A 26,341-nucleotide genomic window follows, 5' to 3' on the forward strand; every position below is an offset into this window, starting at 1 on the left:
ATTGACCTCAACTTGCAGAAACATTTCATTCTGGCATATGCAGAATTTATTTAATTGGAGGACTAAAATAGCCAGATTTTGAAGAGGCACATAAGTCGAAAATCAGTATGCTTCTCCTTGTGAGATATTGGTATGTGATCTCCTAGCTTCGTATCTGCTTGTGGTATTAGCAAGGATCTCACCTCAGCAGTTTACACCAATGTAGAAATATTTTACAATAAAAATCTAGATTTCACAGTCCTTTTAGTGCAACTTATGTACTTAATTTTAACACAGAATAATATAACTTTTGGTTTTTTTAGGTGTTATGGTGTGTATTTGCTTGGTATTGAATTAAATATGCTTTTTGCTTTATTCTAGTCTATGTAAAATGAACTGCGTGTGAGACTGTTTACAAAACCATTAAAAGCCACTTGTCACTTTGTTACAACAAAAGTCACCTTCTCCTGAACCCACTAGTTCTTTGCATTGAAATATATGGTTAAGTTCCTACTGCCCATTAACGTGAAATAAACAATTACGATTAAGAGAAGTGAGGTTGTGTCAGCTTTTTTTTAAAGTTTCGAAAGCTGTTGATTCACTATTTTATGTGAATTGCCCTTTGGTAGAAAATAGTAGGCTTTTGAATGAATTACAAATGTAAAAATTTTTGGTAAATTCTGCGATTCAAATGCCCACAAAAAGCTCTAAATTTTCATCCAAAATTCATGGGCCCACATTCACTCGCACTCTCATTGTCATTCACTCACGCTCTCTAAATGTTTCCCTACCTTCTCTGCCGACCACTTCTATCTTGTATCGTCTCTCTTAAGTCTTCAATCCGATATCGTCTGTCTTCGTCAGCATCTGCACGGACATAACCCGTCGTGAACTTCCGACAAAATTTGCGGTGATGACCCCCCCACCCCAATCTTCCAATTGGGGGTGGAAGTCACCTAAAGTGCTGTCATTTTGCCCTAATGTGATTGAAGCATCAGGGAGAGGACGTCACCAGATGCGCCGCCATTTAGCCCTCAGTTCGCTTTATGGCAAAATGACGAAGATGAAATGATAAAAAGAAGATGTGGAAGTGGCCGGCAGAAAAGGTAGGGAAAGATTTAACCATTTGAGTGCTAGGGTCAGGAAGCAGTTTTTGCCTGGTGAGGCTGGGCAAATTTTCATAGCTTTGCTATAGTTATATTTAGAGAACAACTTTAACAGCTTACACTTTACCTAGGGAGACCCAAAAAACATTTATTTTCCACCATTATTTCCCCATGTATGCCAAACATGAATTAAAAACTTAACAAAGAAAACAATGTATCCAATAGATGTGGTTGTAGACGCACACTACATGTAAGTGAGTGAGCATGCAGCAGGATAGGCACAGATATCAGACCCATTGTCGCAGGTGTATAAAATTAAATTATTTTATATATATTAAATATATATAACGATCCAGTAGGCTTGGGTTCAACCATTAGCAGCACACATGAAAGTTAAGAAGAATTTTGAAAACGTCAGATCAGCATTGTGAAGTGTAACATAGGAAATAAGACCCACAATGTGTCAATTCCAGTAAAGTATAGCTCTTATGCCACTCCTCCTTCTGATGTCTAGCTTGTAACCATCAAAGGTAAGACGCAACAACAAGTTTTCTATTAAAATATACAAACATTTTAGGAAAATAGAAAAGGATAGATTGATGTGAATTTCTCTGTCATTTTAGAAAATACAATACTTGAAGACTTTGCTCTCTCATAATGTTAGTATGTAGAGTAAAATCCAAGCATGAGACCAGCTCAACTGAACCAGGTTTAGACACAAAATATTATTTTCATTTGTTAGAACATATCATAGATAGACGATTTTACAAAATACAGAAAATACATGTTTTAAACCCATTTTTTTGTAAATGCACATACATTTAAAAAAATGAATAACCAGTTGTCCTTAAATGCGTACTAACTGCCACATTTCTAAGAGAGGAAATGGGGGTGGGTAGCCGAGTAAACGGACCTTTTCCTGCTAGAGGTTCTAAGGAAGTCTTGCTTAAAATCTTATCACCATATAGCAACATCTATGTTCCCCTTTTAAGCCTAATAAATATCTAACTAGTGTATTGCATTTCAGCATTAGGACACAGCGGCATATGGAGTAACAGTAAGTCTATTCATTTGTACTGTGGTTGTTTATTCCTTCTTTGTCTTTTCATACTGATAATGAATCCCTCAATGGAGAAAAGCAAACCACCTCCATGAACATTGGTTGTAAATCATTGGTATGGAATAGTAGTTTATTGCATGTATGTCTTAATATTTATTTGTTTTGGGATCCATATGCGTCAGTGTGTCTTACAATGATTTTCAATCCATGTATATGGACCTGTTCGACCTGTTCTGTGTGGCTCTCTGCCACCAGCACCGTACACGGGAGAACTCTTGTTGTGGTATAAGACCCTTAACGTTGCGACTAGCCGACAGCTATGGACTATATCAAGGTTTAGGGTTTACAGAATTCACTTATTTCAATCATAATGGGATTTAACATTGGAACGATGCTGGCTGGAGGAGGGAAATATTGTATGGAATGCTGGTTATTTCTCCTTCCATATATTTTAAGGTATTTGGATCAAACCTTTACCTCACTACTACAGTTAGAAAACATCTCTGTCTATGTTAATGGCTCCACTCACAAAACATATCGGGGCGTTCGTATTTATATAACAGTGTCCATTTTTTACGTTACCTACTAGTTGTTTGCCCTGATAGCAGTAGTTTATCCAGCTGGCCATCTCATCTGTCTAATCTATCTAATATTTTTGAGATGACCAATATACTATTGTATATATATCAAAGGTATCTACCACCTTTTCTGTTAAACTGCCCCTCTGCAAATTACATTAACCTCCACCTTCATATTATACCCTTCAAATTATTCATGCCCTTCTCTAGTACCATTCTGAGCTATGTCCATTCCTTTCTATTTAATTATTAGCCACTTTCATGACCCTTGAATTCCCTCAAAATTACTAAACTTCCTCCAACGTCCTGACTGGAATATATTATGCTGATTTTCAGCAGGGTCATGCCAGGTCATCAGTATATCTCATTTTGTGGTCAGTTTGGTAACAGCATACATTAGCCCTTAGCTCACATAGGACATCAATGTCATCCAGGAGGTCCAAACCTAGTTACAATTTGTTTTGCATGTAAAAATTAAACAATAAAATTAGAGGAAGTATGATGAGAATTACTTCTCTGTAATTAATCATCTGTAACAGTCAATAAAGAACTTTATTCCTTTGTCACTTAAATGAATGAAACCGTCACAATAGCCAAATTTCCTTGTGTGGCTTTAATTCTCAAAAATGAAGAACTTCACCTTTGTCCTAATCAATAAGGATAGCATACCCGCAACTCGTTGAACCATCTCACTTTATATTCTAAAAGACAGGACCGCAGGTAGACCATAGTTAAGATGAAGAATCTCTCCTAAATAGCAACACGATTAAGTAAAAAAAAGTCTTCATGAAAATTCTTTGAGAGGTGTGGCTTTGTGGAGGGAAAGAGCTAGGTGAGAGCAAGTCGTGGCGGGGCTAGGCCCAACGGTCTTTGGTGGGTGGAAGAGACTGGGAGTGGGCATGGTCAAATGGTGCTTTCCTTTCTGGAGAAAGAAGGAACTGCCCCGGAGACCCAGGGAAGCAGCACTTCACCTGGAGACTCTGGGTCAAACAGGGAGACTTCCTAGGGATGTTCCCAAAGCAAAAATCATTCTTGCTTGTACAGTATACTTTTATCTTGGGGCCTCAACACTAGGGAAAGAGAAAAGGATTTGATGGATTGGGGATTTTAATTTGGTATGTTCAATATTTTCTATAAAGATCAATTAACGGCTAAAAAAGAACATGCAGAAATATGGTTTTAACAATATGGTTTTGCGTCATACTATTTCTCTACATTGGGCGTTCCATTTCTGGTGAAACAATGGAGTTTCAATGTGGCGTGCAATTCTTTCTGTCATTAGTGACACAGAGTTACGCTACTGATGAAACACATTTATGACAAAGAACCTTTCCTGTGAAAATGTCAACATTGAAACTTCTTGTTGTATTTCAAATAGACTATATGGACAAAAGTATTGGGACACCTGACCATTACATCATTTGATCCATGTCTTTATGGACTTTGTTTTTTGCTCTGGGGTACAGGCATGGTGGAATAGAAAAGGGTTTTCCCCAAACTGTTCCCACAAGTTGGAAGCATAACGTTGTCCAAATTGTCTTGGTAAGCTGAAGGATTAAAGGTTTTTCCTTCACTGGCCCTAGCCTAAAATCCATATTTCAATAATTAGGTGTGTCGGAATACTTTTGTGCATACAGTGGATATATAAAAAAAAAAGATGTTAAAATGCCAGCTTCTTGTGATTTTAAAGAATGAGACAAGGATAAATCATGTCAGAACTTTTTCCACCTTAAATGTGACCTATAACATGAACAATTCAAATGCAAAACAAGCTGAAATCTTTGAGGGGGGGGGGACTAAAAATAAAACCTTACAATAACCAGGTTGCATAAGTGTGCACACCCTCTTATAAAAGGGGCTGTGGCTGTGTTCAGAATTAACCAATCACATTCAAACTCATGTTAAACAGAAGTCATTACACACTAGCCATCATTTAAAGTGACTTTGATTAATCAAAAATAAAGTTCAGCTGTTCTAGTAGGATTTACCTGACATTTGCTTTCAAAGCATCAGAGGGATCTCATTGTTGAAAGATATCAGTACACACAAATTTCCAAAACATTAGATATACCATGGAACACAGTGGAGACAATATGGCACAACACAGACATTTCCAAGAACTGGACGTCCCTCCAAAATTGATTAAAAGATGAGAAGAAAACTGGTCAGGGAGGCTTATAAGAGGCCTACTACAACATTAAAGGAACTGCAGGAATTTCTAGCAAGTACTGGCTGTGTGCTACATGTGACAACAATCTCCCGTATTCTTCATATGAATGGGGAATGGGCTATGGGGTAGGGTGGCAAGACGGAAGCCTTTCCTTACAAAGCCTGGCTGAAGTTTGCAAAACCAAACATCAAGTCCCCCAAAAGCACGTGGGAAAATGTCAGATGAAACCATGGTTGAACTTTTTGGCCATAATTCCAAAAGGTATGTTTGGTGCAAAAACAACACTGCACATCACCCAAAGAACACCATACCCACAATGAAGCATGGTGGTGGCAGCATCATGCTTTGGGGATGTTTTTCTTCAGCTGGAACCGGGGCTTTAGTCATGGGAATTATGAACAATTCCAAATACCAGGAAATTTTGGCACAAAACCTTCAGGCGTCCGTTAGGAAGCTAAAGATGAAGAGGAAGTTCACCTTTCAGCACGGCAATGACCCAAAGCACACATCCAAATCCACAAAAGCATGGCTTCACCAGAAGAAGATTAACATTTTGGAATGGCCCAGCCAGAGCCCAGACCTGAATCCAATTGAACATCTGTGGGCTGATCTGAAGAGGGCTGTGCACAGGAGATGTTCTCGCAGTCTTTGGAGCGCTTTTGCTAAGAAGAATGGGCATATATTGCCACGTGAAGATGTGCCATGCTAATAGACTCCTACCCTAAAACACTGATTGCTATAATAAAATCAAAAGGTGCTTCAACAAAATATTAGTTTAAGGGTGTGCACACTTATGCAACCAGGTTATTGTGCTGGTTTTGTTTCCCCCCCCCTCAAAGATTTCAGCTTGTTTTGCAATTGAATTGTTCACGTTATAGGTCACATTAAAGGTGGAAAAAGTTCTGAGATGATTTATCTTTGTCTCATTTTTTAACATCACAAGAACCTGGCATATTAACAGGAGTGTGTAGACTTTTTATATCCACTGTATAGTGGTGAACAACAAAGAAATGTCCTTAAAGACATGGTTGGACGAGTTTGATGTGGAAGAACTTGACTGGCCTACACAGAGCCCTGACCTCAACCCCATCGAACACCTTTGGGATGAGCCAAAAACAGACATTGCAAGCCAGGCCTTCTTGTCCAACATCAGTGCTTAACCTCACAAAAGCTCTACTGGATGAAAAATTCCCACAAAAACACACCATAATCTTGTGGAAAGCCTTCCCTAAAGAGTAGAAGCTATTATAACAGCAAAGTGGGGACCAACTTCATATTCATTTCTCTGTATTTAGAAAGCCATGTCATCAAAGTCCCTGTTGATGTAATGGTCAGGTGTCCCAATACTTTAGTCCATATCGTGTATTACTTGCTATTAATAAAATATCAAAATGGTATATGTTTTAAATGCACTTATTCTTTAATTGCAGGAGATTGAGATTTCCATATACATTGCCTTCAAAATTAACCTTTTAGAGGATGAAACTGAATCCGTCACCAACCAATAAGCAAGGACAACCATACTGCTCCATTCAAGTGACAACTGAAAATGGAGCTCTTTGTATCATTAACCCTCTCTTCTTGCATGAGCACGGTGATAAATGGCTTACGCAATTTTCAGAGATGAAGAGGAATACTGTACAATTGTATTGTGATCAGAAACCTGCAATTAACCACGCTGCCAAAGGTAGGTGAAACTTCTCCAGTTCTGAATATTTTGAAAAATCTTTTTTCTTGAATCTTATATTCCTGCAGAAGTTGAGCATTAGAACCATCAAATGCCTCCATTATTCTATAGAACCTTGTATTACACATCTTTCTAAACACATGTAGTGAAACAATAAAAAGCAACAAGAGGATAGGTGGAATTTTAACTTCAATCAACAAAACAGTGGATGTGAAAGAAGCATTTTTGGCATTTAAATGAATTACCGAATTCCAACATTGGCATTTAAATGAATGTAAAATATACACTCACTGGCCACTATTAGGTGCACCTTGTTAGTACCGGGTTGGACCCCCTTTTGCTTCAGAACCATAGGTGTCGCTACAGGGAACGCTGCTAATACCCCTGTTGCCCCACACACACCGAATTTGGAACCACCCCCAGCTGCAGTACCAAATGCAAAGTGTCACCTAAATATAATTATGGGGGTCCCGTAGTGAATCGTTGCTGCCAGCAATGTGACTCCCCACGAAGCCCCTAAAATGGTAGCGTATGTATAGCAGAGGGGCAAGCAGAGAGACCCCCTCCCCTGTAAGTTAATAGGGGACACTCAGCTGTATGAGCTCTCTGGACCAGAAAGAGCCAGCATCCCTGTCTGGAGCAGCAGGTCAAGGAGGGGCAGTAGTCCCCCTGCTGCAAATCCAGGGTCATATAGCCCTCTTGAAGATTAGGGCCCCCAGTGTCCTGCTGCTCAATGGGCCAGCTACGGCCTCCAAAGACTGCATTAGAAGGTGTTATAAGCTGGCATATGATGTCAAATCCTGGCACTCTGTTTCTTAAATGCAGGGCGCATGGAAGATGCTGACTGTGTTGTGGAAATCTGAAATCTTTAAAAATCTAAATATTTTATAACTTGCAATGTTTCTTTAGGTCATGAAAGAGGCAGTAAGACAGAAGAGCAGGTAGACACTGTTGCAAGACTGAACATAGCTGATGACCATTTCGATCCAAAACCTAGCGAAGAGACTCCGAAAGCTTCCTATGAAATTCAAGAGCCATCAGAAACAGGTGAAAGTGCAGAAAGTTCGAATATGTCAGGCATAAGACTATCTAGGAGAGCACTAAAGTTAAGCAACAGAGGATCTCATATGCCTAATCAAGCCAATTCCAAACACAAGAAGGGAAGTTCTCTTTTATCGCATAGAGTCTCATGGATTGAGCCGGATCAACCTGCAGAAGCTTCCTTACAGAAATCCAATTCAGAAACTTCTCTTTATTCCGCAGACAGCCTTCTACTCCCACCATTGCCAGAGCTGGATTCTGTTTCTGTCAGCAGCATTGAGGAGGAGGTAGACTGCCACTCTTTGCCCTCTAAAAGGAAACACTCACATGCGCTGGGAAACATAGTTAGACATAGCCTACTTGCTGTCAGTAATGTTCTAACGGGACTCGTCTCACCAGAAAAGCACCTTGGAAACAGAATACAACAACTGGCAGAAGACCAGTTAACATATTTGGGAGCTACAGTTCAAACATTTATTTGCAACATTCACAAAGGACATGGCCAACACCAGTCGAGTACTGCGATGTTACAAGCCATACGTCAACTGCTCACCGACCTCAAGGCCTTTCTTCTGGAGAACAATGAATTCTGTGAAGTTCTGGAACATCAAGATATAGATGAGTCCAAAATTGGTAAGAAATAATGATCATTACTCCATGGTCTAACCTTACCATTAACTAATGTCCTTTTTTTAGATGAAGTTAACCAAGTTGTTCATTGAAGTAAGCTTGTAAGAGGACAAACAACACTATACAATAGTATACTGAAAAAATTCTGTTTAGTACTGTATTTGTTATTTGCCGGCAGTTGTTTTTGTTATTAGCCGGCAGAAAAAAGTCCACTCCAAGTTTACAACCTACTTCCTTTTAACAAAGGAAACATTTTCAAACATGAGAGTGTAATCTAAAGGTCCGAAGCTTAGATGTAATATAAGGAGATTTTACTTTACTGAGAGGGTGGTAGATATGTGGACCTCCGAGCAGAAGTTGTAGAGGTTGATACCTTAAGGGAATTTAAACTTGCATGGAATAGGCTATCCGGATACTGTGACGAGACCAATGAATGATTAAGGTTTATGTTTTTAACATCAGGATACAACGGACAGACTAGATGGTCTGCATGTTTCTTATGTGCCGTCAAATTCTGTGTTTCAATGGGTGCTCCACAGCCTCAGAAGTGTTCACCTAACACCATGATAATGTTTCATGGTTATTTAGCACAACTACTAGAAATAACGCATACAAGTCAAATAATAACAAAGGGCCCTTTTGCAGAAAAAAAGAAATTATTCCTTTTGTAACCTTTTGTCTGCATTGGTTAATTCAATAAGCATTTGTTCTCAGAAACGGTATGTTTCTGTGGTTTACAAGCCTGAGGCTTCCGTTCACAGCCACGTCTCCACCTTACCAATGTATTTTTTTGGTTGTTTTTGCATATATTTATATATTTATACATTTACAAAAGTAGCAATGCTAAAAAAGTAGCAACTGCGGTACAAAATCACTAACCCTTTTGCTCAAGCCTGTCTACTGTAATGGGTTTACATTAAGTAATGTGTTGTTGCACTAATTGGGCCTCAAGCTGGCCCTGTTTGGAGAAGTAGGACAGCTTGTCCCTGTGTAGATAAGTGAGCACTAATTTCACATGTTCATTAACGTGTTTAAAGACACAGCCATTTAGATCTAAAACAGGATACATACATAAAAGGAGCAATCAGGGGCCAGGCCAGAAAAGTCCAATACAAAATTGTTTTAGCTAAATTTGAACAATTTGTATCAAAGCACTACTGATTCTTTAAGTAGTCGTAAAACTCTATAGTGAACATATAGTAAATACTTGTATCTTTAATTACTACTGTCACCGTGCCTTCCTCCTTAGCATGCATCATTGAGACTTCTCTGTACAAGTGTGTGTTGAAACCTGTCCGAAGTGTTATTTACTCCCAACTACTGGACTTCCACACAAAAGATGGATCCTTGACCAAACTATTAGAGAACCAACAGAAGATGAAATCTGGAGATTTAAGGGAACAGAAACCAAAAGCTGACCTACCAGGGCCTGCTACCATGGAAAAGATCAAGCAGAAATTATCCCTTATTCATATGTCCTACTCTCCAGAGAAGATGATTGCACTTCTGCTGAAAGTCTGCAAACTCATCTATGAATCCATGGAAGCCTCAAGTGGAAAGAAAGGTATTCCAACCTATGTTTCACAGATTGCACGTGTACTCTTAGTTTCAATACAAAGTCCAGGTTGTACAAAACCTAAAAGTATTTCTGTACTGGATGTTAAATTGTTTTCACTGCAGTGTTACCTCTAGGGATTTGCTTTGATTAAGATGTTAAAACATTTACTGTTGAGATGACTGAAATATTTTACACAAAAAAGTATTTTCTTCCTCCTAGAAGCTTTTGGCGCTGATGACTTCCTGCCAGTTCTGATCCATGTCTTGATTGATTGCGATCTTACTTCGCTGCAGCTGGATGTGGAGTATATGATGGAGCTTCTGGATCCATCTCAACTTCAGGGAGAAGGTAAGACAAAAATAAGATGGCAAGGGTTCAAGGAGGTCAGTAAAGAGATGACGAAGGCAAGACAAAAGACTAATTTAACCCACTTCTTTTGGGGAGACACACAGGGCCCTTGTAACCAACAGCAAGAAAAAAAAAACCATAAACACCCTTCTGCAAGACCAAAAGGCAAAAGTGGAGAAGCAGTTTGAGGCTACTTGGCTCCTTCTCATAATCCTCCATGTTTCACAAGCTGAGTTGACCCAGGGTTGGGTTAAGGCCAGGTTCTTTCATGCTGAGTCCCCTAACTATTGTAAAAAGAGTTAGATGGACACAATTTATTATTTCAATGTGACCTGACTGTTTTTAAACCATATTTTACCATATATGTAGTAGAAGTACAAGCTATTGATCCCTATTTATGACTTCATGAAGAAGCATACTGATGAATGCATAAATGCTCATTTTCACCAAACTATTGGAGCTTAGATACACTTAGTAAATACAGAACAATGACCAAAATAGTGCTGTGTGTTACTTTACTCTTTTTAGTAGCGTAATCAATGTTGCAGTAAATCTTTATTGATCTTTCGTCTCCTAGGCGGTTACTATCTGACTACAATGTTTGGTGCCTTATATCACATCAGCAGTTATAATACAGTATCCAGACATCTCAGTGTGGAGGCCCAAAATTCTATCCGCCAGTGGCAACGGAGACGAACTATTCACCGTAAACATACCATTGGAAGACGTACCAAAAGGATCAGCACGGAGCTGCCAAATCCAAAACACTACACAATCCTTAAGTGTAAAGATGAGGAGGACAGTTCCAGTGTCTAATTTTGTTTTAACAAGGAACTTCAAAACAAATAGCATATTATTGAGACTAACTTAAGTTAAGACACTGCTAAGACTACTGTCAGAAAATAAATTGAAGCCTATTTATTTTATTTTATTTTTTTAAAATGTATATGTATGTATATGTATGTATATGTATGGTCTATCAATAGACAGAAGTATTTGACAATATATGTAATTCTATGTGTTTTTATAGATAAATAAATTACATGATGTTATAAACTAAGATAAATCTAAAAAGTATAACTTTGTGGAATGTGTTGTCCTGAATACTATGTGGAAACTTATGAACATGAACCCTTTTAATCTGAAATAAGTAAATTTTAGCGTTTAGTCTTTCAAAACCATGCTTGAAGTTGAGTAGCTCCAAGTCTATGTTGGTCAACAATCATTTTGGTTGTGTAGATCAGGTGTGCTCGTGTCTTTTATAATAGATATTCAGCTGTGTGAATACATGCTCATTATTTAGTTCAGCCAGTGGACTGATGAACATTATTCAATGGCAAAGTAAAAACATAGAAATTAAAGTCTGCACAAGTGCTAGGAGCAGTGGCGTCGCTCCAGGGGCGCCTCCGAATTTGTAACCACCCAGGAGAGTCCCACAATGGGACTTTAACCCCTTGACTTCTAACGACGGCATGGTGCTGTCACTAGCAGTCCCAGTCAGGTGCTAACGACGGCACCATGCCGCCACTAGCACTACCTTACCTCTGTGGACCTCCTTTACCACCTACCCCGGCGATCTGCCCCTCAAACTGAAGGGCATCACCGGGACCACACGATCTGCCCGTGACGTCTCGAGCAATGACGCGATGACGTCACCGCGCAACTTTATTAACAACTGACAATTGTCAGTTAAAGAGGTATGGGGGCATGCTGCTTAGATGCCTGTATCTCAGGCATCTAAGCAGCTACATACCCCCAACATATACCGTTGGAAAGGTAATCGCCTCACCTTTCCAACGGTATATAGATTGTAAAAAAATTATAAAAAATATTAAGTAAAAAAAATAAAAATGTAAAAAAAATGATTTGGGGGTCTCTAAAGGCAGATAAAAAAAAGATCAAAATTGCCTAGAGACCCCCAAATTAAATTATTTAAACATAAAGTAGTTTAACTTTAAAAAAAAAAAAAGTTTAAGTATTCTAGCTAAATGATCACTGTGGTAGCCAATGTTGCCACAGCGATCATATAGCTATAAAAAGTCACATTCTCTTTTTAAAAATGGCCGATACTAATTTTTAATCCTATGATCCCTTTGATCATGGGGTTAAATTTAGCCAACGGTAGAGGGAGGCAATTTTTTAAATCCTGATGAACTGCAAACATTATTAAAATGAGCCATTTAGCCTGTGCGGTACGTGAGTAACCATCTCATCCCTGCAGCGCCTTGCATTTTTACTGCAAAACTTATTTTTGCAGTAAAAAAATGTCTCCCTTTACCATCATTTCTTTGGGATTGTAAGGGGAAAGAATGGTGTGTGCGTCTGTGAGTGAATGTATTTAAAGTATGGTGTGTGTGCTTCTGCGAGTGAATGGAGATATGAAAGGCGTGTGAATGGTCAGTAATTAGGGTTGAAGCCTTGACGTGGCATTACTGCTCACGTAGGAAGTTAAATTATGGCACAAAAAGTACACATTTGCAAAAACGACAACCCTTGGCGCATCAAATGAGGAGTTGCAGTGTTTCTAGTACAAACCTGGAGTGCGCAAGACACAAATGAACATGTCGCTATGGTTAGAAAAAACATATTTTCAAGCCAAAGCGACATATTCCATCATTATTTGTGCACTCAACTTTTGTCCTAGAAATACATGTAGCCCCTCATTTGAAGCGCCAAGGGGTGTAGTTTCTTAAAATGGATGAATTGTCTGAATGAGGGGGAGCATGAGTTAATATGTGGATGGATTGTCTGAATGAGGGAGAGCATGAGTTAATGTGATGGTGTGTATCATAGATTTATTTGATCTATACCTGCAATGCTACGTTTCATATATTATTATTGTATACCTGCAAATACAGGATTTGTATGTCTGATTCTGTTTATTTGATATATACATTCAGTGCTGAGATCACAAGTGAATTTCAATTGATCTATACATGCAATGCTGGGTTTGTGTGTTAATGTGTTGATCTATACCTGCTATCGGCAGCAGGGTCTAATATATATATATATATATTTATATATATATCGGCAGCAGGGACTAAAATTAATATATATATTGGCAACTGGGGCAGTTGCCAGCAGGGGCTAATATATATAGATCAGCAGCAGGATCTAATATTAGGCCCTGAAATCATTTAGTGATGATGGTGGACATTATTAATGCCCTCCCAGTTTGACTGTGGTATCTTGTGTGCCCCCCTATATATTGTTTGTAGAGTCGCCACTGGCTAGGAGTATAGGGCAATTCTTATTTTCTGAACAACATACATAGGTTTTAGTTTTGTATACACATATATTCTCCCTGTTCCTATGACCATAGCTGTCTCTTCTGTCCAAGTAACCTCCAGTCAATTGCATTGTCATCTACAGGGCTGGATTTATTTAGAATATACCGTATTGGCTCGGATATAGGCCGCCCCCGTATATAGGCCGCACCCTAAAAGTTTGGTGCTTTTTTAAAGAAAAAGTTTTTTTCTTTAAAAAAGCACCAAAAAAAACATGCTGCCACTTTGTCCCCCCCCGAGATATGCTGCCACTGTCCTCCCTCCCCGAGATATGCTACCACTGTCCCCCCCCCCGAGATATGCTGCCACTGTCCTCCTCCTCCCCCCCCGAGATATGCTGCCACTGTCCCCCCCGAGATATGCTGCCACTGTCCTCCTCCTCCCACCCCAGAGATATGCTGCCACTGTCCTCCTCTGCCCCCCCCCCCCCCGACTCCCGGGTGTCTTGCGGGGCCGGCGGGGGACATCTACGCAATACGCGTATACAATTTCCGGTGCCGGCACGATGCGCTTAGACAACCTCCCGTGCCGGCACCCCCCCCCGGGGGAAGTGCTGGCAGGGGAGGCTGTCTGAGCGTACCGGGGAGTAGGATGCAGGTCCCCTGCACCGCTGCGGGGGATCTGTATCCTAACCCCGCTGCCTGCCCTAGCGTTGGGCGCTAGACCCCGAATAAAGGCCGCACCCCCACTTTAAAGACTTAAAGTGGGGGGAAAAAGTGCGGCCTATATTCGAGCCAATACGGTAAATGAAAAATTAACATATTGCTTATGATTTCTCTTCTTTGAAATGGTAAAGGATGAGAACAGAGCTTCATCTTCCTTTTGCTACATGTGACATATACATAACACTTCACAGAGAGGATTATGGAACACAAATTACTTGTAGGGCTTTTTGATTGACACTAACATGAAAACAATGGGTTTTTGTTCATTGAAATGATGTGTAACAGCGCAAAGAGAGAAGATTAAAAAAAAAATATTACCACTTTACTATTGTTCTGGCCTGGATATAGTTTGTGATTTCTCTCTGAAAATAAGTTATGATTTAGCATCTGCAAAGATTTACAAAGAGTTCAAAGAGATTGACGTGTATAGGGCCATCGGCATGAAATTTTCTAAAATTTAGTCAGTTTTTCAACACCAGGAACCAGACAAAACCATTGAAGATTGTGCCAAAGAAACGATCAATATGTTACAGTTTGAAGAAATGACATCTCTGTCTAAAATTATTTAAAAGTCCTTAACATAAATCAGATTATAAACATTTCATTTACATTTCACGAAAGTAAGATTAGTTCTTTATAAATAAATTCTGGTCTTCTTTACCATTTAAAGGGATCTCAATTGTTGTTATTCTTAAATAACAGCTTGCCAAGTTTTCTTGGCAAACATCTGAGTCCATTTTAAATTTAAAACAAGCAAATCCTTTTCTTGGGGGGAAAAAAAAACAGGAATAGAATTGTTAAATATTAACCATCCCTTATCTTTTTAATCTTATTACGTTTGCTTTTGCAATGTTAAATTTGTTTGAACAGAATAATAACATTAATAATTTATATTACTTTTTATGATCTTTACCTGGAAGGATATTATTTATAATGTAACACGTTGTAAGCTAGCAAAAGCAGAACCCTCTTCTGTTCCATTATGTCTGAACACGCTTCATTTTATTGTCAAATTGTATATTATCACTTGTAATGTTATTGGAAGTTTTCACTGTTCTATTTTGTAATAGCTCTATAAATGCTATGTTATGCATTTTATTATTGACAACAGGAGGCACAGAACCACAAACATAAAACATCACAACCTCTGTGTAAAGTTTTTCTATTTAGTTCTAAATGTAAGTACCTGGGAGCTTCCTAGATTTTGGCCAGAGGCAATGGAAATCAGAACTGTTCAGTTTCCAACAGATCTCGTCCCGTTCAAGTCTATTGGGGTGCCAAACATGGCTACTCTACTACTACAATCAAGCAAGTGAGGGAGGCTCCAGGGCTGGTGACCCTGACAAGTTCCCAGGTATGTAATTTAAGAATTTGTGTCATATATATATATATATATATGTATATATATGAATGCATGTTAGAACTGTAATTTTAATTTATGCATATGGACATCGCAGCTAGAACTAATGCTCACTTTGATGTAATGGGCCTTTTTGATAGATGAAGTTCAATCCCATCCACTCAAGCATAGGTAGTAGGAGCAATTGTGTTCCAATCGCACTATCCCCTGGCAGCAAGGTTCCGGAATAAAGAATAAATCTTGGTGGTGCTTGCCTAACACAGTTATACTGTTGGTGCCTGCGTTATTCCCTCTCTTTCTTTCATCTCTTATGTCTCTCTCGCTTTCTTCTGTCATTTCCTCTTTCCTTTCATTTGTATCTTTTTATTCTCCCTTCCCTCACAAACACTACCATCGAACTGGATGAAGAGGCATATCTGGGATGCAGAGTGGCTTATAAGGGGGTATAAGGCATTTCTGGGGGACAGAGTGGCATATAACAGGGTATGAGGCATATTTGGAGGGCAGATGTGCATAACTGGGGGGAGGGGACAGGTTGGCAAATAAAAGGAAACAAAAAACAAACATGCATTTTTCTCAATCATAGTTTTTATTAAATCTGAAAAAAACTTTACGTCTTCAGGCTTTTTCTTTTTTTCCTGAATATTCAAATTTTGGGGGGTCATTTTATAATCCGGCAAATACGGTAAATCTCTAAGGAAAATTGACAAATATGTAATAGAAACAAACATAATCTCATGTTCATCACGATAATAAGTGAAAAATTTATGAATTCTTTTCACTAGCCGACTAATGCTTTTTTGGGGGGGTATTTACTATAGTGAACGAAAAAAATGACATGTTTATGCTTCTGCTTCTCATATAGTTTGCATGACTTAACAGCTTTTGCAATCTCTAGTAACTCCTTTCGAAATCTGTATTGCGTACAAGCGTAAAGGTACATGTTCACAGCAGCATTAGTAAGGTCAAGCATCGTCCCTATATCTGCAGCAACATTGATAGTCTTAGTGTAGTCTTTTCTGTTTATATTATAATATAACGTCTTAATCATGATTTGGGTAACAAAACGTGTGGTGCAAAGGTAAGCGAAAGTCATTGAAACCGTAACCAACAGAACCACCGATTTCCGCTTCTGCTTTTTTGAACGCGTAAATGATGAAAAACTTCTACGGTCTCGGAAAGTTTCACATTGTACTTTGTTGCTGTTGCAAATGTGTTTTAAGATCGAGCCATTGAGTGCAAATATGATTATATATGGTATAATGTAGACAAGGGTAGCTTGAAACCATACCAGTCCTTCCACATAGAAACTCGGTAAGTGATTATTATAAACACAGGTAAACCTGTTGGTTCCATTGAGATGTCTTGACTCGTTTGACCAAAAATATGGAATTGAAAATGCGTGACTGCAGATAAAGACAGATGCTATAATGCACAAGGAACACTTTTTGGTACATATCTTGGGCTTTAAATGGCGAGTTTTAATCGCAAAAAAACGTTCAATGGTGAAACAGACCACGAGCCAGACGGAAGCGTTGTATGCACCATAGCTAAATACATCACGAATCATACACCACGGGACCCTGGTCCAAAACGGTTCTATGGTGTAGTATTGAAGGATCATTTCAAGCAAAACAATCTGGATAAGAACTAGGGTATCAGCCACAGAGATTGCCATCAGGTAGCATCGACAGGAAGGAGAAAGGCCGCAGCTCCTTCTCCAGAAGATCATGAACGTTATTGTGTTAGCTGCAAAAAAAAAAAAAGACACAAACTTTTTAACATTGTCGAATAAAGGAAAGCAGTAGAAGAGAGAAATAAGCCACAACGCCGAACTTAATTAAATGACATTGCATGGCCCGGTCCTGGTCTGGCCATGGTGCATACCAGACATGCCTAGGAGGTCACTAGACAGAAGTCTGTTTCTCAACAATATACAAATTAAGGAAGTATGGGCTTTAACCCTTCCGTAACCATGCACACAGACAAAAAACAGAAGATTCTCCCACTTGACATGGGGAGAATCTTCCAACCCACTCGACATGCCACACACACACCATGAAGCTGCCAGCTTACAGCATTCTACAAGATATTTGTTTCTTTTTACTGCTTATCGCAACACTTTATTCAACTAAATAACCTCTAAATAATTCCCTTTAACTAACAATGTTATGCAGAGCCCCACACACATCTCACTGCAACTGGTATGTATTCCATATACCAACTTTTCAGGTTCTCGATTAAACACTAAGCCTATAACTCATATATATAATAATTTATACCATAAAGTAAGTCATGCCAATTATACTTCATTGATACATTTCTATCAGCTTAACATGCATGGTTTCAATTAGAGAGTCTACGCAACACCAGACTATCTGCAAGATGTCACTACCTCCTTGATTTCACCAGGTTGGTCTCAATTAGTGTCTCCCTATAGATAATACTGTAGTTCTTTTGAAGCAACAGGCGATATAATGGTATTCTCCGACTCGGGGTACAATATTAATAGTATGCTTACACCTACTTGCTTCCAGGGATAATCTGGGAAAACTATACAGGCATGCTAACAGTAAAAAAAAACCAAACAATAATAATAAATATTCAAAACAAGCATGTTACTTACATGGGACACCAATGATGACAAGAAAAGGGTAGAATACTTTCTGCAAGCTTATCATCCAGTGTTCATTCTTCATTGTGAAATAAGGTGGACATCAGATTCGGACAAAAACAAACACTTTAACACATTTTTAACAAATAGAATAGAGGCACGATTTCCCAAAAGAACGTCCGTCTTCGCGTCTGCAAAACGCAGTTAAGCATTGTTCATACGTTTTTAACGCTAGTATCGCTAATATTTGGTTTGTTGCCGCTTATCACATCTTAAATCAAATCACTTATTATAATTTACCGTGGTAAACACTGAAGCGACACAATAAAATAGCCAATCATTAACCAATCAGCCGCATGGCACACGCATAGGGCACTAAATTTAATTTGTAAAACACAATACATTTAATGACCAAGAAGAACTTGTAGTGGTGATAGTTGCGAGCGAACGAGCAAGAGCGCATGTGGGGATCGGGCGACAAATTCCGTTTCTGAATTAAAAATACCCCCCTCGATTTTTTCAGCCGAACCAAATGGGCAGGGAACAAAATTTGGCTTAATCGTTTTTTGGCCCATTTGCACACGTCTATTAGATATATCGAAATTAATTTCACTTATCATGGGTCTGTGAAAGATTGATACAGACTTGTTTTAAAGAATAAATTGACTTTTCACCACCTGCAAGGGAGAGAAAAAAAAAAAGAAAAGAAAAAGAAATACTGCAGATGGCATATATTTTATTTCTCTTTAACATCAGGCATGTGTAGTTTTTGTCTATGGCATGGAACATAAAAAGAATCTGTTAAAAATACATATTTTACAAATATAATTATACCAGAATTATTTTACATAACAACAGCAGCAGATTTTTAATCCAGAACCCCATTAGTTATTTAACAATATTTTAGCTTTTTAGCTTCCCACCTCAAGCATTTCAACACGTTAACACGTTAAAGCCAGCACTCCCACCATTTATTTGCTAGAAGTTGTTTTTTTTTACATTTTCCAGAAATAAAATAAAAAAAAAATTGGATTCCATCACCCTTTTCTACAAGGAAGCGGTAGCTTTCTTAAATTATAGCTCAAATTTTATAGCCCACTAAGACTGATTTCCTAAAAGGTTACTATTTCATGGAAAATTGAGATTCAGATATTTGCATTTAATCCCTAAAAGTATGATTTTAATAACGAGATAACTAAAGATTTGCCTATTCTTCTTGCACATAAGTTGTCCCAAAAATGGTTTGAGATTTTCAAAGTTTAGTAAAATCTCTGGACAGAGGGTTATGCTTCCGTGTCTAGCTCTGCGGCGGGAAGGGTCTAAGTGGCTGATCGTAAGGATAGTGGGAAGATGCACATTTCAGATTCCTTACATACATTCTGTGATGTTAATAAGGTAATAATAATAATAGGTAATAATTAGCCAATGTTCAAAACGGTAATTGGCCTGCCCTTTACCGCTAGAAATCTTAAGATTTACTTTGGGAATTTAAAGTCCAGTTTTCTAAAGGTAGTTTAGAGAGTTTGTCGCCTGTTCAGAAGGGCAACCTGAACAATTGGGCTTACATTAGGACAGCTAGTCATTGTGCTTCATTTGATTTCATTATCTCAAATAGTTGTTTTATATAATGTACCGACAATCACCGTACATAATTATTTATCAAAGCTCTTCCCACATAAAGATTTTATCAGCTTTCACCAACATAACAGTGAAAGCCCTACTTTAACTATGGTGCCGGTGGATGGACACAGACTTGACAAAGGCATTTTTTAACAACTTTGACAAGAAGATGAAAAAATAAAGTATTACATTTGTTGTCCTTAATTTGAAATAGAAATATTGGGAGGGGGGTCTTGGACATTAATACATCATGGGTGCCAGTGATTTATACAAAATCTTAGAAACATTCTGAAACATTTACCAAAATGTAACTAATGGGAATAGGCTTACTTTGCTCTTTGGCACTAAACAATAACCATGTACCTATGCGACTTTGGTTTGAAGTGGGGAATAAACCCTTTATTTACCCACAAGCTGAATAACAGAGTCCAATTTAATAATGGAGAAATTGTACTTATCAAGGGACTCCACAGAGGAATAATGCAATCAAATGTGGTCACCATGGCAGGAATCGGGCATCTGAAGTGCAATTACTAATATATATATTGCGCTACCCGTAGCAACGCGATGTGTAGATTGTTTCCGTAAAACGTGAAGTACTGCACTACATATGTGATTTTATTCTGTATGTGACCTTGCCTGGAAAGCTCTGTACAAAAAAAAAATATTTGACCCCCCCCCCCAAACAGCACCCATTAATGGCTACACAGATGCTAGGCCATAGCTGAAAAGGGATATTTTGGATGCCACCAATCTAGGAGATTAACACTGTGCACAGGATCCAAGACAATCGGCACTCCTTGATCACCACGAGGCTTCTTTCCGTTTCGTACTGGGGTGTCTTGAAAGACCAACCTCACTCTGTGGTGCCTCATGTCAGTGCTGACGTTAATTGTGAACTAGAAGAAACAAAATAGTAGTTTTTATTTCCGAGTCTTTTCTAGTATTACAGGAAAAGTAGTAAGAAATACTTACATAAGATAAGGTCATGCCCATGACCACAGGTATGCAACTAAAATTTAGAGTCGACACTTGGAGAAGGCAACAGTCATGATCTGGGTTAAAATGGACATCTTTGTATTCAAGAGGTGGTTGCAGCCTACTAAGATAGTCCTTCTTCTTTGGAGGCTAGTGAATAATACATACATTAGAAACTTAAACACAAGCAGTTTAACCATATTACCTCAATATTTAATCTATAAAAGCCTTAGGGTAATAAAACCATATGCACATGAACTATGTATTTGTGCGCAGTACTGAAACTGCATTGACGTGAAAAAACGATTTTACCACATCACCAATTTATTACGAAGGGACAACTGGCTGAGTTGCCTTTTAATAATTCATTGCTATTACGCTAATCGCACTAGAGACGTTCAGGGAATTCTCCATCAATTTCTAGCTCCGGGAATGCATTTGAGTGGCGATTAATGTCTTAACACATACTAAAATATTTACTGCATTCAGGCATTTACACCCAAACAGACAATACATGATTCCCACCTTGTAACCGAATTGGCCACATGATGAGTAATAAGATGACAGGATAGGTAAGGAAACTAACGCTACAGCCAATGTATTGCTCCTAAAGACTTGCCACACATACATCCCCATAGTGGATTTAACATCTAGTGAATCATACATGTTTGTACATCTAAAAAGCAAAGGGAATCACAACATACCTGCTTCTGGAATTTAAAGTTAAACTCCCAGGTTGCTTCTGACTTGGCGCCAGTTACCTTTCTATACCAGAAAAGTAAACACTGGGTAAAGAAAAAGGAAAAAAAAAAAAAAAAAGTTAGATTCCTGTCACATAATTTTTTGCTTAGAAGTTCTAACATACTTAAATAGGATCTTTCGCTTTTATCAGTTTTACCTTTCTCTAATCAACATACCAAACCACCTCGCCACTTCTGTATATATCCAATAACAAAAGCTAGCTGATATATATATATAATATACACACACACAATACAATATATGCATATGTACATGCTTTATAAACATTTCATAAACATAGCTGCAGCAGCATACATCGCTGACAGCCACTATACAAAAACTATTGAGCGGTAACATCCCATAAGAACCATGTTACAGGATTATTTTAATTTAACTAAACCAACTGTGACAGCTGTCTTATTTAAAATAAAATAAAACACAAAAAAACATGTTACGTTGTCACAAATCTGAAGCTTCAGAGCTAGTAATCCATGCGAATGCACAGAGGGAATCCCGATCAATCCTCTCGCAGATTTGCACAGGGAACACAAAGTGCATTTGTTGGCCAGAGTAACTTTCCGAATAATGTGTGTAATCAGCAGTTTGGCGTTTGTTAAAATGTTCCGTTTTAACTATGTTGCTCATTGCGCGTTTCACAAACCTTGAAATAGCAAGCAGGAAAAATTGTTCTTTGTGATGTCATTTATTTGGTCTTAAAATTTAGAAATTATTTTGATCTGCAATTTATAAATCCTAAATGCCAAATCTTAGTACAGTGGAAACTATAGTATAATAAAATATTAGTCGAAAAATAAAAAAGGAGACTGCCCCTAAGTCACACAAACTAATAACGAGACTACATGACCAAGATTATTGGGAAATGACTGAAACATTTCCCACACGGTTATAACGGGTTGTTATCTTGTTCACAAGAAACGTGGAAAAAAAACAAAACCCTGAATAGTAAGGGAACAAAAATGCAAAAACAGGAGATGTAGCTATAAGTTGCCAATTTCTCAATGGCCGCTGACAGAATCTTTAGCAAGTCACATCTAGCAGGAGGTATCCAAGCTCATGGGATAATTTGGAACACAAGGAGTCCCATTTGATAGCTTTACTTACTTTTGCGTTTGCCAAGGTGTTCGGAGTAGATTCAGGGATTGGAGGATTTCTAGCCACTCTAGAACAAAAGGGCTCATACATGTGGTACAAGGAGCGGATTACACAGGCACGCAAACAACGTAGTCTATCCATGAATTCCGGAAGCAGACGTACAGGAAGGTACACGTTCATACGGTAATGTCTGCAATACAAGCAAACAGACAAAATGGAGTAAGTTGACAGAATGAAGCTACGCAAAACATCAATCCATATACAAGCAATAAGAGAATGACGGGACATCAGTTTATTAAGAGTACATTTACACATGGCTGCCTGCAATAATCCCCATATATTTTATTCTTATAAACACAAGTTCCAATACTTTACGTGTTTACCAAGAATGTATCTAAAATTATGTCATATAACAAACAAACAAAACTTCTTAATGCGACCTGGAAAGGATCTTGATATGCTGACACCATGCTAAAAGCATGCCAGCTTACCACTAAAGGTAGGCACATTTATAATACACACACACACACACAATAGGAGGCAGTTTAAATTATATCAAACCTTTTGTACAATCTTATCCAAAAGGCAGCAGTGCAAGTAACGATCCAAGCATTCTTACAAATAAGAGCAAACTTAGTGATATCTTCAGGCCGAATGTAGGAAGCCAGCACAAGCCAGATATCTATTGGATAGTTATCGCCTGTTCTCTCCACCGCGATTTGTTCTGAAAGGAAAAAAAAATCCAAATCAACAAACTCATTATGAAATAATGAAAAGGTTGTTCATAACTCTTCTCCTAAAGTCCTTTAGAACACCCTAAAAACGATCACTTCAATTAAAAAATCCATCAAAGGAACTTATGGTGAACCTAGGACTCACTGTGAAGAGACAGATTACAATGCAATAACAAAATAACTAGTTAATGTCAATGGATTGATGATCCCCCACTAATTTAACCCTTTAACACCCCAACGCATGTACTATTACATACACCAAAAATATTCCTCTTTGAAAACAATCGTATGTCCAGCCTTTTTATTCTCAAGTCATCCTGGACTCTCCCCTCCCAGCAGAAGCCAGCACCACTGGATCTATGCCGACAGCTCTGGCGTAACAGCATTTGGCGTGAACACCATTATACCTCCACTGTTGAACACTGAAAGCAGAACTGCTACCATGGTTGTATGGGTACATTCATAAAAGGTGAGGCAAGATGTCTCTCGGGATGTACCAGGAGATGAGTCTGCCTAACAATAGCCTGGACTCGTCAGCAGATGCCTACATTTGAGGCTTCTGGCCGACAGACTGTGTGTGAAAGCGCTTGCATGACATCTGTCAGACGGCCTTTGGAATGGAGAGACACATCAGGTGTTATTGCTCTGGTACTGGAAAAGTTCACAGATGAGTTCCGGGGAAATCTTAGTATTCAAGAAAAATCTCAAAACCCACCCAACGTTGCAGTCAGAACTTATCTGTCATTAATATAACCTGCTTCACTATAATAGATCCCCTTTACCAAATACTACCCCAAAAAGCTTACCTTTGTGCCGTTTTGTTTTCTTTTTCTTAGAAGATGAGAACTCATTGATATTTTCAAATCCCTCATCGCTACTCTCACACAATCGTCCAGTCTCAGACAGAACAGTCTCTCCATCTTCAGTGGGGACACACGAGGCCTCCAGACCACAAAGTGCTTTCACTGAGTCACAAGTCATGCAAAGGTAAAAAGATTATTACAACATGTAAAATTCCCTTCAACACATGCAATAAAAGTTTAGTTTACAGAAGTATTGGCAGCTCATCGGCCTGTCTTTCCTTATACCTTCTTTCTGAATAGCATTAGCCACTGCTTTTTTCACCCGTCCAGACTTTACAACAGCTGGGTCGGAATTGGCATAGTCTGCCACAGTAACTGTGAGGGGAAAAAAAAGTAGACATTACATATGACCGAACATATCCCACACGAGTACGAGCAAGATGGCAGCAGTTGGGAGGCTACTACCGATGGTACGCATGTACGCACTTCCAATGCTTTCTCCTAAAGCAGTGAGGTTAAGTGCCAGTTGCCCACTACCATGCCGCTGACTGAGAAGCTACCAGAAACAGAGCATGAAGGGGTTAGAGGAAGGCTGACTAGGCCAAGGGCAGCCGGTCCAGACCGTGGGGGGGGGGGGCTGGGATAGCCCCTCTGCCGGACTTCCCCCAACACCAATACTCAATGGTAGAGAATTGCCACGGTTTCCTATGGATGCCACTGCCCTGGGTTAGACTTAACGTTTGTTTAAGGGGAAACTCTAAAGAAATAAAAAAAATCACACAATTTAATGTTTTTGGACATGTAAGGGAAAAAAAAAATACTTAAAATATTTTAAAAATCTTTTGGGCTAAATAAGGCTTAAAAAGTGTATTATCCAGGCTTCAACCTTAGATAAATATTAGAGAATGTTTCTTACGAACCCCATTTAGCCGAACTAAACACCGGCAGAGACGTAAATATACTATGGTCGCATACAACTTCCTGCAGCCCGCTACTCCACGTGGCCTTGTTTCCATGGTAACCCAAGACATTATATATATATATATATATATATATATATATATATATATATATATATATATATATATATATATATATATATATTTTTTTTTTTTTTTAATCTATAGCAACATTCTTTTGTACTTTCATGCCTGGGTTAACTGTGTTTGGCTTTAGATTGGCTTAGTTGTCTCGGACACATTTTTTGCCTAAATTATCATTATATATATATATATATATATATATATATATATATATATATATATATATATGTCACCAACAAATTTACACAGAACTTATTACAGTTCAATGAGGGCTCTGTTCGCAAGCTTACACACTAAATTATATGGTTAAAAAAATTTATATAGTGATATTTTTTTACTTCTTTGTACAACACTTCAGCACACGCTGGATCTATCCGTACCCACAAATATAGTAATTTAGCCATAAATTAATATATTACTGTTTTAAGAGGTAAAATAAGTATAAACTAGACTTTTACTTCACGTTTAAGATTTCCTATATTTTATTATATCTTATAAGGTGTAATATTAAGTAATAGTCGCCGTTTTTAACTTCATTTTTAATGAAAGGCGGGAGGGAAGGTCAATCCTGTAATCTGATTCACTTGGTGTAATCTGATTCAGCCGCCCCCCTCGCCATGCTCCTCTCACCACTCTGGGAGCTCAGGTCGTCGGCCCGGTACTTCAGCCGTTTCCTGTTCCCCTTTCTGGGCATGTCGGCTGCGGCTGATCCGGGACTAGGTTCGCACGGGCTCTGTCTAAAGGGAAACCGGTCCGGGTCATGACTGCAGACCGCGGAGCAGGGAGAAGACGGGAAAAGAAAGCTGCTCAGATCCACCGGGATCTTCAGCCATTATTGATCCACGTCACTCCCGCTAGTCCCATTGGACGTCACTTACCAGGAAGTACTATAGCTTCCGACCGCCAGCGAATTCACACCCACTGGTTGGCAACGTGCATGCGTTGTCAGCCTCGCTTAGCCTATAAAACGGGGCGATACATTCAGCATGCCCTAGTGCCATCGCTCATTCTATTGGTGCGCTTCTGAGTAGACTTACTTACCGGGAAGCGTCTCTTTAACTAATGGCGCACTCTCTGCGTCCATGTTTCCATAGTTACCATGCATAGGGCGGAGTTAGCTTTATAAAGAAAAAGAAAAAAAAAGTGACGTCTAATTCTTACGCACGGAGGTTTGTTGCTATGGTATTTGAAAATGTAATTTAGCAGATGGTTAAAAATATAGAAAA

General features: G+C 38.7%; 3 protein-coding genes across 5 annotated transcripts; 1 reads left to right on the forward strand and 2 right to left on the reverse strand.

Moving 5' to 3' along the window:
- The first annotated feature begins 1,590 nt into the window (after positions 1-1,590).
- Positions 1,591-11,090, forward strand: LOC128475036 (ras and Rab interactor 3-like). Of its 3 annotated transcripts, none has more exons than XM_053457493.1 (7): positions 1,591-1,615; positions 2,113-2,142; positions 6,324-6,580; positions 7,490-8,254; positions 9,501-9,815; positions 10,029-10,157; positions 10,735-11,090. In XM_053457493.1, the coding sequence occupies exons 3-7, from the start codon at positions 6,373-6,375 to the stop codon at positions 10,971-10,973; spliced, it is 1,656 nt and encodes a 551-aa protein (XP_053313468.1). In that variant the 5' UTR covers positions 1,591-1,615; positions 2,113-2,142; positions 6,324-6,372; the 3' UTR covers positions 10,974-11,090. The 3 variants fall into 3 exon arrangements, with proteins under 3 accessions (XP_053313468.1, XP_053313470.1, XP_053313469.1); XM_053457495.1 differs by having other exon boundaries at positions 10,032-10,157; XM_053457494.1 differs by lacking the exon at positions 1,591-1,615 and having other exon boundaries at positions 2,085-2,142.
- A 5,160-nt stretch (positions 11,091-16,250) lies between these two features.
- LOC128473635 (probable G-protein coupled receptor 139) lies at positions 16,251-18,304 on the reverse strand. The gene is made up of 2 exons (XM_053455886.1): positions 18,096-18,304; positions 16,251-17,218 (listed from the first exon to the last, which is right to left on the reverse strand). Exons 1-2 carry the CDS (start codon positions 18,166-18,168, stop codon positions 16,251-16,253), a joined length of 1,041 nt encoding a protein of 346 aa, XP_053311861.1. The 5' UTR covers positions 18,169-18,304.
- A 2,101-nt stretch (positions 18,305-20,405) lies between these two features.
- On the reverse strand, positions 20,406-25,982 carry TMEM183A (transmembrane protein 183A). The gene is made up of 8 exons (XM_053456795.1): positions 25,746-25,982; positions 24,358-24,447; positions 24,076-24,234; positions 23,097-23,259; positions 22,545-22,725; positions 21,386-21,466; positions 20,679-20,831; positions 20,406-20,602 (listed from the first exon to the last, which is right to left on the reverse strand). The coding sequence occupies exons 1-8, from the start codon at positions 25,807-25,809 to the stop codon at positions 20,417-20,419; spliced, it is 1,077 nt and encodes a 358-aa protein (XP_053312770.1). The 5' UTR covers positions 25,810-25,982; the 3' UTR covers positions 20,406-20,416.
- Between the last annotated feature and the right edge of the window lie 359 nt (positions 25,983-26,341).

Source organism: Spea bombifrons, chromosome 2 (assembly GCF_027358695.1).
Source record: "Spea bombifrons isolate aSpeBom1 chromosome 2, aSpeBom1.2.pri, whole genome shotgun sequence".
Lineage (NCBI taxonomy): Eukaryota > Metazoa > Chordata > Amphibia > Anura > Pelobatidae > Spea > Spea bombifrons.